The sequence below is a fragment of the Centroberyx gerrardi genome, chromosome 19 (assembly GCF_048128805.1).
Source record: "Centroberyx gerrardi isolate f3 chromosome 19, fCenGer3.hap1.cur.20231027, whole genome shotgun sequence".
Lineage (NCBI taxonomy): Eukaryota > Metazoa > Chordata > Actinopteri > Beryciformes > Berycidae > Centroberyx > Centroberyx gerrardi.
Genome location: NC_136015.1, coordinates 9,997,656 through 10,010,645, shown reverse-complemented (window position 1 = coordinate 10,010,645; position 12,990 = coordinate 9,997,656). Strand labels below are relative to the sequence as shown.

At 41.7% G+C, this 12,990-nt stretch overlaps 2 protein-coding genes across 2 annotated transcripts; both read right to left on the bottom strand.

The window, feature by feature from the left end:
• Positions 1–5,498: 5,498 nt before the first annotated feature.
• Positions 5,499–7,214, bottom strand: LOC139927226 (homeobox protein Hox-A7-like). Its single transcript, XM_071919288.1, has 2 exons — positions 6,848–7,214; positions 5,499–5,827 (listed from the first exon to the last, which is right to left on the bottom strand). The coding sequence occupies exons 1-2, from the start codon at positions 7,212–7,214 to the stop codon at positions 5,499–5,501; spliced, it is 696 nt and encodes a 231-aa protein (XP_071775389.1).
• Positions 7,215–11,738: 4,524 nt separating this feature from the next.
• Positions 11,739–12,990, bottom strand: hoxa9a (homeobox A9a). The gene is made up of 2 exons (XM_071919279.1): positions 12,386–12,990; positions 11,739–11,980 (listed from the first exon to the last, which is right to left on the bottom strand). Exons 1-2 carry the CDS (start codon positions 12,939–12,941, stop codon positions 11,739–11,741), a joined length of 798 nt encoding a protein of 265 aa, XP_071775380.1. The 5' UTR covers positions 12,942–12,990.

Sequence of the window (12,990 nt, the reverse complement as noted above, 5' to 3'; positions counted from 1 at the left end):
ATACAACAAGTGACATGCTGAGGGTGCAATCTTTCCTCGGTTAGTGTACAGAAATAATTCGATAAGAATATCGTAGAAATGCATGTTATGACTGACGATGAGTGCAAGTATGCAACTAATAGAATAAAGACCCATTCAAAACAGGTCTGCAGTTGTTTCGGACCTTTTCTGATAATCATACAACGACTTATCAATCATTCATCTTGTTGTTTTTGTGTAATTATCATGTTATATGCAAAAAAAATCTAATAAATACATGTTATGGTAAAGGAAAAGACTAAACATAACACGAAATTGAAAATTGTGGCCGCGACTATTCAAGGCCTGTCCCTTATGGCACTTCTAAGAAATAAATAAACTTTAAACATACACGTAAACAGACGTAGACCTACGTTACAGTCTATTTGTTGGTGAAAATCTAATGTTGAAATAATACACCCGTAGGAGATTACGAGCCTTTTTCACATAACGTCGTTTAGATATTTTGCTGTCAGACTGCGAATCACTGCGCGTTGCTGTGCGTAATTTTTAAACAGTCAATATTTTACCAAAATACGATGCTTTTATTGTGTTTATGAGATATGAAGACAAGATTGCGAATGACATATCATCGTCCTTTTAAATTCAACTACACAGAACACTATACCGTTTTTAAATTGTGTCTATTCTAAATCTAATTCTAAATTGTGGCAATTCGTAAGAGAAACAAAGGAAACAAATGACAAAAGACTTCCCTGAAATGAAGGCCTATTGAAACAGAATAGAGTTTAAAATGGCAGTGAGTGTGTTAAAAGTGTCATTTGTAAAATATCTAAATAATGTTTCATATTTTAATATGGTATTTTATCCAAATAATTGTGTTTTAACAAGAGGCAGCGTCTCCTATATTTTTCTTCCAATAACAATCTTCCCCTTGTACAAAGCTGTGACATTACAGTCAAATTTCCAAAAACAATGGCTTCGTCGGTCATCTACAAAGGACCTCGGAAAGAAAACTAAAGATCATTGATAATACAGATTCAAAAATAGCTAAATATAAACTCGTCAATTTTAGTGAAATCAGCCTAATGTAATAAGCCCTGACCAGCTCTCTCCTGCTTTAATATTGTAACTTACATCACGAAAAAGTGTAAAACAGATACATGCAGACTATTGACTTCTAGTCTGTGAGGTTTGAGCTAAAGAGAGAGCTCAGAAAAACTGGAGAGACACACACACAGTCTACTAGAGACACGAAGTCTATAAATGGAGGCATGACGCCGTATCCAGCGCTTTCCATTTGGGCTTTCTCCTTGTGGAATTTTTATGGCTCCAAGTCTCTCGGAGGCACTGGCTTGTCCTTTGGCTTTTCCCCCCCTTGCTATTTCCCCAGAGGAGCGCTCTACCCGGCACAGGGCCAATCCTGTGTTACTGACACAAACAGCGAGATGGATACTAGTTTCTGTCCCAGATATGTGGGCCCTTTGCGGTCATATAGACCCCCAGAAGGCACGATGTGAGAGCGGGTGAATACCGGATTCCCACATCCAAGCATAGTGGCCCTACGATCTGAGAGTTAGTACTCCATGTATAGAGCGAAACCTCACTGTTCCTAGCAGGTAAAGACTGTAAATGGGTTTGTTTTTTTGGCTGTTGGCTGTGAGTGTGTGTTGGCTAAATAGCCATTCTCCAGCAGCTGATTTATGGCTGGCCAATGGCAACAAAGTTCCCACGAAAATTATTCCCCCCAGGAGGGTTAGGGACACACCCAGAAACTGCTGAAGAAACAGGGAAAAAAGAAAAGAGAAGAAAGTAGTGGGTGCGCAATAGTATCTAACATGTCGGGTTTGGAGCAAGGGGGCACAGGCGCACGAATAAAGGAGGGCAGTGCACTCTGCAGGCACCTTCGCACACTAGCACTTAGTGGCGGAGCTCAAATGGTAAGCGAATCAAATCTCGCAATGTTTAACTTTCACGTCCTCATAAATATCATTACGCTTTAAGTACAGCGTGACCAAGATCACTCACGCTGCTTACATTCAGGGTGGTTATGGTATTTTGTGTAATACGAGGAGCAGTATCACAATTCTCAGCCTGATATCCATAAATGGACTTTCTTTTTTTTTTCAGCAGACAGAGTTAGATGTTGGACTTAAGAATAATAGCACGGGGGCAGCAGCAGCCAAAACACCTGGAGAGAACAACGCTTTTTTTTCCAGAACATATTAATCTGAGAAGCATGACCTTTTGCATCGTTATACATTCTGGATTAAAATACTTCAAACGAAAATATGGAAAATGAAAATGCAAATATGGAGAAAAAAAACACAAACATATGGAATGCAATTAACTCGCTTGCACAGTGGTTGATGGACAAGGTTTGGATATATTTTAAATCCTCTCAGATTATAGATTAGGCTATAACGATATGCATTTTTTTGAAAGGGTCATTAATAAGCTTCGCCACTATGAGAAATCACTATCACAATATATTCTGTTAGGCTGGTAAAAAATAACTAATTTCCTCACGAATTATATCGAGTGATGAATTAGCAAAACATGTTCCACAAGACAGCAAGAGAGAGCAATATTTTTAAACTGCGCTCCATTGTCAAGGATAAAGTACACAAAATATCCTTTAAAAACAGTTATATGAGAAATCTTATTTGTTTTGTTCTTACAAATATGATTATTATCAAATTCATCTGTACAGCCTACAGTGGTCTTAGGCCTGCATCGACATCTGTGAAGCACAGATAAGACCAGCAGTCTTAGAGATAAGTTGTTACAGGGTCTGATTCGATGAGTTGGACAAAACTCAAATATCAGCAGACATCGACATAAAGGTAGAAATAGATATCGACCTGCTTCAGGCTCAACCTGTAACGCAGACTATTGCAAAGCAGACAAGGAAAGCAGACAGAGCTGCAGCCACGATAGACCAACTTTCCCCACAGGAGGGCGTCAAAGAGCACATCTGTTGGCCACAATCCACCCAATGAAATTATGCAGCCGATAGCCCATCCCCATTTAAATCCAACAACAAACAAATAAAGCCTGGACAGCATGCAATAGCCAATACGCAGATCTAAATCAACACCAGTCTGCACACACACAGAATATTTCCAGCTCAGAGTTATCAGACCTGTCCTGTCCCCTTTATGCCATTCAATCATAAATCATGCAAATATCCAACATGCACAAGCTTTCCTTCTACAAGCTTTCAAGTTATAGATCTCTGAACAGAACAAATTACGGCGCAATACTTCATTACAGCGTTGTTTATTATTTAAAATGCTCGTCTTTGCAGATGGTTAAAATAACACATAGATACGCGATTGACTAGAATCAGTTGTCTTACCTTACGAAGGTATCTGTTGAGGGTTGTAAACGGGGGAGATGAGGGGAGGGAGTTGGCAGGTGCAGGCGGGTGGTGACCAGGGAAAGTCTCCCGCTGTGTCCCTGGACGGAAACTGGGGCTCCCGGGGGTCAGTGACGCACCGGAGCTCATTCCCCTCATCATGCCAAACCATGCCAGGAGACCGACACCAGTGTACCCAAACGGTCCAGTCATGTCCCAAGGCAAGGGACTGCGCGCCATGCGTCTGCGTGACCAAGAGGAAACTCAAAAATAAAAGGTTAAAAAGGGAGAGCTGAAGGATATGAAAACGGAGAGGGTCGCTGGAGAAAACGGCTGTGTGGAAGACCGAGACTGTTAAATGAAGGGCTGCTCTATTCTGCTATAGGAAATTATATATAAAAAAGTTCATGTTCACGGCTCCTTGCCATGTGACTAAGCTGCGGCCAATGGGAAGCCACGACGCGTCGTAAAGTTGTATTGCTATGTTGTAAATTTTCATAAACAACAACGGATTTATGACCCAGTGCTGGAGGGAGAGATGGGGGAAAGGGGATGGGAGGAGGGAGAGAGAGAGAGACGGAGAAAGAGAGAGAGAATGAGAGGGAGAGAGAGGGGCAGGTCACCATGAGGCGCCATCTTACCGAGGGAAGAGGGAATGCAGAGTTCAACAGTAATTTCCCTTCATGTGCAGCCTGCCCCATCTCGCATCCTCATAGTTCACATTCCCCAACTCCAGTGTTTACCTAACCCTCTAATGGATTGCAACATGTTTCCTTACATGCAACCCAATATTGGCCACTGTGAACGGTACTTATTGAGGAATTTAGAACAAAATATTACTATTATTATTGTTACTGACAAAACCATACAGCATATATCTACCATCTAAGTGCGCATACAATGAAAGCAAATGAACAGACAGGCACAAGCTATTTTATTCCATATTTAGGCCAAACGCACATATCAGTCTTCGTATCAGCTTTCGTTCAAAATACACTTCCAGAGATGTAAGGAATTTGTTTCTATTTATTTATTTATTTATACATAAATTGGCTACTTCACTATGAAAACTTGCCTACTGAACTGAAATATATCACAGCAATGCCACCATTTGAAAACCAATTAGAATACTTATTTAACACTGAGGAATTAGTTACGTCTAATACTAAATCTAAATATGAGTGCATGCATTTATTATTGACATTCACAAACATGTTTGAAAATTTAAAACGTGAAAATCTAGACCAGAAATAGGCAATAAAATCCACATTTTACAGTTCACAGTTAAGACTTCAATTCTCACGTCAGGCTACTCTTGTTGAAACACAATATATTAGGCAACTGGACTTTCTGGGGGTCTGAGGTAGGCTACACAGGTTCATTCAAAACTATGCAAATATTTCTGTTAATACTGGGGTGTAGACAAGGTAAATAAGATTGGGTAACAATATTTATTAACAGTAGTTATTAATAGTCTAATTAAGTTAGATAACAGTGATAATAAAAAAAAAGATACAGCGGTCTTAGGCTTACTGAAATCTACAGCTAAATAAAAGACAGAAGCACCAAAAACACAATTTAAAGACATTTAACTAAAAGAAAATTCACTTCTCATTATTTCCAAAAATAAGGCACTTTTACGCAGAATTTTGTATTTGTTTCCGTTTGAAATACAACCGTCTGCGGAGAAAAGCTCCTCGAATAGGTAGACTAGATTAATTACAATCAATTTCAACTTAAGTTGAATTCAATGTGTCAGTGTTTGAATATCAGAAGGGCAACGTTAGGTAGTTTTTTGTTAAGGAATGTTGACTCGGTAGTAAAATATAACGTTAAATAAGACGCGTGGCTTCATAGACTACCATTGCATCTATATAAAAAAAAAATAGTTTGGATAGGTAGGCTAGTATCGATTCCCTTTCATGCGGAGCCTTTTTATGCCATTTTGAGAAGGCATCTCGGGCTTAAATATATATGCAATATAGACCTACTGTTAAATAAATACATCTAATTCAACTGTCATTCTTTCAATTACAAAGCTCTAAATAGCATGATCTAAAAGAGTGCATCAATGCCATGTGAATATGCATCTTAAATATATCCCTAACCACCTTTTATGGAGTGTTTCTTTCATTAACGACCTCTGTGCGTCTCTCTTTCATTCCTTTGCAGCCGTTTCTGACTCCAGATCGCCGCTCCGGGTGTCTCCAGTCTCCGGCTCCGCGGCCTCGGACAGTCCTTGGGTTCCCACTTCACCGTCCCTGTCCCCGGGCCTGGGGGTCGAGGCCGGTTCGTCCTTGTGGTCTTTCTTCCACTTCATCCTGCGGTTCTGAAACCAGATTTTGATCTGTCTCTCTGAGAGGCAGAGGGCATGGGCTATCTCGACCCTCCGCCTGCGGGTCAGGTACCGGTTGAAGTGGAACTCCTTCTCCAGCTCCAGGGTCTGGTACCGGGAGTAGGTCTGCCGCCCCCGCTTTCGGTTCGGGTCTGTGGGAGAGGACAGCCTTCATAATGTACCAGCTATATTTATCTTGCAGTTGTAATTGCATTTGTCTGTGTGTATAAAAAATAAAGATGTAACATGCCCATATCATTCATGAAGGTGGTGTGAAAACTGGCATCAATATGACAATAAACACTTGTAGTTGGAAACATTTTGTGTCTCCTTAATTTATGTCACCAAGTGTTAGTGTAGCAATTAATTTTGAGTTCTATTCTTACATTTTACACACACACACACACCTACACACACACACACACACACACACACTCCTCCCAACACCATACACACACACACACACACACACACACACACACACACACACACACACACACACCAGTAAGAAAAAAAAGTTTCTTTGCAGCTATTTAAAGTAGTCCTGCTGGGTTCTGTGGCTCATGGCTCCTTTGATACTCTGCATGCCTTTCCAATTAAAAGCATCCGATGCTCTGCACACTAAAGGAGCCATAAGTAATTAGTTTACAGCCGCACACTTTTTCTTTCAAAATCATAGGAAATGTCTAGCTTTCATGTCGTCTGCATACTAAATTCAGCTCACTTCTTTATTGTAGCCCACATTGCTTATGCATATTGATCCAACAATGTGTACAAACGGGTTTCTGAAAATGCCAATAGCCGCTGCTGTGCAGACCCAATTAAAAAGGAGCTGCAGAGTGCAAGAGAACTGATTTACACAACCGGCCGGTCTTTTTTACAACCACAAAGGGGAGAAGAGGCTAGGAGAGTAATAAGAGCGCAGAGAAAACCCCCAGCGGCAAGGTCTCTGCGCACTGAACATTACAGAAGCGCTGGCCTAATGAATTTATGGCCACAGAACTCATTACTTGCGCAATAAAAGTTTTACGATTCTTTCCATGCAACACCAATGGCTTCACGAAATTAATTGAACCATTAAGGGCTAGTGTAAGTATCCCAATGTTTTGTAAATGCATTGACCTGACAGGGCTCTACTGCAATAGCATGTAAAGAGTCATATCGGCACGTACCTGATGCTCTCATCCAGGGGTACATTCGGTAATGTTTGTCCGCCGGCGAGGTGAGGGGTCCCGGCCCCGGCTGGCCGCAGCTGTCGGTGAACAGACGGCTCTGGTCGAACGGACTGCAATGCAGAGCGTGCGCGTCCGGTCCCTGGCCATAGCCCGAGGTAAACACGGGATGGCTCTGGTACACTGCATTATTGACGTTGTAAACTCCAGACAAGGACGGTGCATATGCGATGGCCGCAGCGCTCCGAGCCGAGCCATAGTCCTCTCCACTGGGTCCAATAGTGCAAGAAGTCCGGTCTGCGTTTGGGAACAGAGAACTACTCGCCGTATATTTGCTAAAAAGACCATCCACATAATAAGAACTCATATTTTTTCTCTCTGATTTGTTGGCCCAGAATCCTCAGTGTCGTTTTTACGAGGTAGTGTGATATATGACAGCAATACACCCTAGATTTACACCAAACCCCATTTTCCTCTGGACCAAAGAACTCACCCACGTGATCTAGGCCTGGCCGCTCTTATCCAATCAGCAGGCAGACATAGATTTCATTATGGCGCAGACTGCAGAGTGGGATTAACGCTTCACACACACACACACACACACACACACACACACACACACACACAGTGTGTGAGAGAAAAAACTATACAATCCCAATGACCTAGAGGTAAATTAGGTTTATGGCTTCATCATAAGTTTCTTACCTCTACATTTATAAATACTCTAAATTTCAGTTCAAAATGTCATTTAAAAATTAATATACCCTAGGGGAAGTGTAATTATAACCTACCTGCAAAATAGAATTATAATCTACGTGCTTTCATAATAATTGGCCCTAGAAAATCACCATTAATAGAAAATGTTTATTATAATGTTGGCCTACCTTGCGTTTCCAAATCATCGAGAGTAATTACAGCCTTGTATCATAGCAATACAGATAAGTTATTTTAAGAAATATCCCATAGGTGTCAATAGCCCATATCGTCTACACCCCATATAAACACAGTGTTATGTTACCAGAGGGAAATTCCTAGAGGAAGGACGGCGCATTTTAGTCGTAATCTTCCCCAAATATTCAAAACTAACCTTGGATTTTCGAGGCGAGAAAGAATGCATTGTAAATTAAAATAGGCCTACCTATTATAACACTGACGCTAATCAAGTTATAAATTAGAAATGTTTCAAAATAATAAATAAATATTTAAATCCTTTTTTTTTTTTTTTGCCTGAATGGCTGGTCTAGCGCATTGAAATGGCCACATTCATCCACTGATTTATCTTTTTTCGATTTTGTTATTTCTTTTATGTTTTTGTTTTGTTTTGTGTTGCTTTGCTTTAGTATCCTATTCTTTTTGTGTCTTTGTTTTAAGTGTTTAAAGTTGGCTAGCCGTCTGTGCATGAAGGAATAGGCAACATTTACCAAGGCCTATCGATATTAGGCCTAATGTATTGATTCAATTTAAAATCTTATTTCGAATATAATAGTAGGCTATATCACGTTCTTCTTTATGACTGGTGTTGTTTATGTGACATGAAGGCTGTAAATAATTGGCGTTACAATGTAACCTAAAAGACCTGTAAATAAACACATAAAGTAAATAAACATAAACCTAAAAGAAAGATACGGGTCAAAATCACATTAAAACTAAATACGAGATTATCCTGAAAAATTAAGAAAGATTTAAAATTAAACAATACAGCCTATTTTCATTAAATTGTTTGTGACTGCTGATATGCAAATAGTATTGTTGAGAGTAATTGTGCTTGTGTATTGTGCATGTCGTGTATTGTTTATTGTAGGCCTAATTGTGCATTCAAAAGTAGGCCAAGAAATATACTTAGGGCAGTAAATTCTAACCACATACACAGATAAAAACATTCAAAAACACGGCAAATCTGGTCAAAGATTAGTGTTGATACATGCGAGTACCCACCTAATTATCAGGTTAATTTAGTTAAAAATCATATGTGTCTGTTAAACCATATAAAACCACCACAAAGATAAAGACTAACAAATGGAGAATGAAAATGAGCCGCTAACACGGGAAAGCAGAAGCAGGGATAAAATAGGCAACATGTGCTGGCTGCTGCTTCAGCCCCACGGTGCGGCAGGCTGAACGATGAGCCGCTACAATGAGACTGTAAAGGCAAGACGAGGTGTGAAATTACTTTGTTGGACTCTTAAAATGTTACAGTATGTCCCCCAGTGAAGGTTCATTAACCTAGGGAGTGTTACAGTCATACTAGTCTGAGTGATGTTATGGAACAGTGTCGCCACCCCCTGGTGACTTGTAGGTGCTGCAGGGTGGGGAAGGAGCAGTGCAGGCATTTTCTATTCCTGCTGCAATCCGGAAGACAATAGAAGATGAAAAAAATAAATAAATAAGAGAAATAAAAACGCACAAAGGTAGGTCTGCTCCGCTGTCATTTGAGACGAGGCGTTGAAGGGCTTTAATAGACTGGTCCAGATGCATCTTGATATTATCCACATCTATAGGCCTACCACTGCGTTTGAAACTAGCTGTTGGCTTTATTGCTCCTTCTCCTTTAGGACGGGCTCACCAGAGGAGCAGAGGGCGGAAGGTTCCCAGGTAGAAACAAAGGGTCGCTCCAAATGACCGTGAGTCCTGCGCGTACCCGTCGGGGAGAATCCAATAAAGCCGATCATTTCCGCTGGGCCTTTTGTCCCGTGCGCAGTCCCACAGAAAGAGAAGAAAAAACAAATGGGTGCCATTCTGGAAACGGCCTAATTGTGTCTGGACGGCCATAAAGCCATTAAAACTGGAATGCCAGACAGTATAGCAGACCAGGCGTTTTATTGCACTGTCTCTGGCCGAGCCTTTGAAGTTTGGGTCCATCTGCGTCCCCTAACGCGTCACAACAGCACTCCAGTTGGACTAAAGTCCGACTTGCCTCCTAACTCCAATAATCTATCCGTTTCTGTAACCCCGTAATGAGAGCTAAATGGCCTGGTGCATCTGACGGAGCCAGTTTTCTGTTTTTCTCGTATTTTCTATCTCTGTGCCAAATATTTTTCCCAACATGCAGAGACTTGAAGCAGCCTCGCAAAGGGATTGGAGGTCACATTTAAAAGCAGGCCTAGGCCTCTTCATTAAAAGCTTTTTGATACTTTTAACTTTCCCCATTGTTTTGAATTGTATTCTAATACGCATAGGCTATTATTTCAAAATTAATTGGGGATTTTGGTACTAAGATCTGTCAGTTTATTGTGTCTAAGAGATGGCGCAGAGGACGGAGCTGCCATGTCATATCTGAGCAGAGCAGAAATACATTGGCTACATTATTTTGGGCTTCAGCTGTCGAAGCCCTCAATGTCTTTCTTGTTTTGTGTCCTCTCGCCTCGCAGCGCTTTGCACCCCATAAACGGTTATAGCGGTAATTGTCTTTTATGGCTGTATACAGCTAACAACATCCTCTGCCAAGACGCAGCTCAGCACAGTCCGAAATCCAGACACAATCTGAAACACACACACACACACACACACACACACACACACACACACAGTCATCGGCAAGTACATATGCCTACCTATGCTTAATGACTGTATGTGTGTGTGTGTGTGTGTGTGTGTGTGTGTGTGTCCTAGAAAGCTAGAAAATTAATTTTCAAATGTATAAAATTTAATTTGTCAATGTTCTGCAGTGTGTGTGAATGTCCAAATATGTTGTGTATTTTCTGGAATGTTTTCGTGTGTGTGTGTGTGTGTGTGTGTGTGTGTGTGTGTGTGTGTGTGTGTGTCAAGTGTGATCCAACATTCTTTGATAAACTCTGACTATATGCCTAAATTGTGTCAGGTGTGAAATGAAATCTAGTTCACAGTACAATAAAGTAAAATCAGCTATTTGTTTTTTTTCAGCTATAACAGAAGTGCCAAAAAAGATTTTCTGTAGGCTACCGTATGGTGAACATTTTAGTAGCTGCACATTGGAAGAATACATGTATTCATACTTTCTAAAAATACATAATTCCTTTTGCTGTGTCAAAGTAGGCCTATTTCGCACAAATGCGAAGCCTAAATGAAATAAGAATGCAACGTGCATGCATTCGCAGATATAATTTGTTTTATTCAATAAATAAAGTACAAATTACATTTGTGAACCAAAAATCTGAACGGTCAGCAGACCGTGAGGTATTCATTAAGTAGCCTACAGTGTTTTATTTTATTTTCTCTCACTAACAAACATTATGTCCTTTCAAAATGTTACTCCCTGAAATTCAGACATAGTTCAGTATCTAATGCAAGCAAATCTATATACCGCCGTCGAAAAAATAGGTTATTGTAGGTAGTTGAGAGACATCTAGGTAGTCAAAACCATATCATTGTTACATAGCTTCTAACATCTGATAATTTAATAGGCATTTTCAAGAGGTTTCTGAGGCTCATGCACCTACTTCAAAATGCTATCAGTCACTTTTCCTACGGCTCCAACGTTAAATTCAAACTCATGGTTACCAATAATAGCCTATCAATAAGGGAGAAACAGCAATAAAATTAATACATTTTACAAACTATACGCTCAGTTGACTCTGAGATAGACGACAAATAGCTACAAACCAGAGCACACACAGCTAGAAACATCCATACACAAACAAGCACAGGAACCAGGCCAACTAATACACAGCGACTGTAACGAGGTATTAATCAGAATCAACATAAAAAAAAACGAATGGGCACTGTTAAAATTGTGCAATATAAAGGTAGTCGCATCAAACTGAAGCCCGACATGCTTATTTTACAAGACAAATAGGCCTAACAGCTTCTGTTATATAGAACAATAAGACAATGAGGTTTAAAAAACAAGGTCCAGCAGAGTTAAGAGCTTTCACACATAAAGCTCGGTAACAGCCTAAATATCTCTACGGTTAAATCACTCGTCTTTCGGTGCGCCGTCTTTGTTAAACTTCTTCATCTTCATCCTGCGGTTCTGGAACCAGATTTTAACCTGTCTCTCGGTGAGGTTTAACAGCCTCGCCACCTCGTACCTACGGTCCCTGGTCAGGTAGGTGTTAAAGAGGAACTCTTTCTCCAGCTCCAGGATCTGGTGCTTGGTGTACGGACAGCGCTTTTTTCTCGTGGCACTCGCGTGGAGCCAGTTGGACACTGGGTTATCTGGAAAGAGGGGGGAGGGGGGTGCGACACTGGTGTGAGGCCCGGTGCTGACTGGCCAAATATAAAAACACACATCACTCATAACTGGGCTCATACCAAAATGATCCCCCACTTTGGTGAGGGAAAATGGCTACACTCCTGCAAACGGGGCTGCAATATCCAGTTGAAACTTGCCCCCCAATTTGTCTTCCTGAACTCATGTTCACTTTAAAAGCTGCAAGAGGCTATGTAGTACAGCGAGGATGAGTGTTGGGATATTAACAACTCCCCATAAGGGAATGGCACGTTCAGAATGGCATCTATTCAGACGCGCACCCCCATCACCCGCACATGCACCTCGATCCCCACAGCTTTACGCAGTATAAATAGCATGGTATGAATATAAAAGAGGCAGCAGCAACTTACTTGGATCAAGGCCCGGTTTCTCTTCTACCTCTGCGCTCAGGTCCCCGGCCTGGCCGGACAGTGTGTCCTTTTCCACCGGTGATGCCGTAGCCACCGTCCCGTTGGCGTAGTCAGAGAGCAGCAGCGCCGTGTGGGAAGCCGGCAGCGCACCGTCCGCTCGCGTCCCCAGACCCTCCGGTTTGATCCCGTAGTGATGGGTCGTCGGTAATCCGGTCATGGGCAAGGAACCGGACATGGGCTCCAGCAACCACGACTGCATATAGCGGCCATCCGTGTCCCCACCGACCGGGCCTTGGGAATGCCCATAGTGGTGATGATAGACAGAAGAGACGGTGCCTGGGAACTGGGCCGGGACGTGGCTCCAGGATGGGCTGAATACCGGAGCTTTGGACGGGAAGGTGCAAGCCCCGAGCTCGCTGTGATCGCTGATGGAGGCGGGCTGCCTGGAGTGCTGCAGCCCCGGACCGGAGGGGTATCTCGGCGCGGAGAGCTCCTCGCTCTCGGGCAGGATGAGGGAATCGACGTAGTAACTAGTCAGTGTTCCGGATGTCGACATGGCAAAAAATGTATACTTTCACATGTACGCACTCATACAACAGATACAT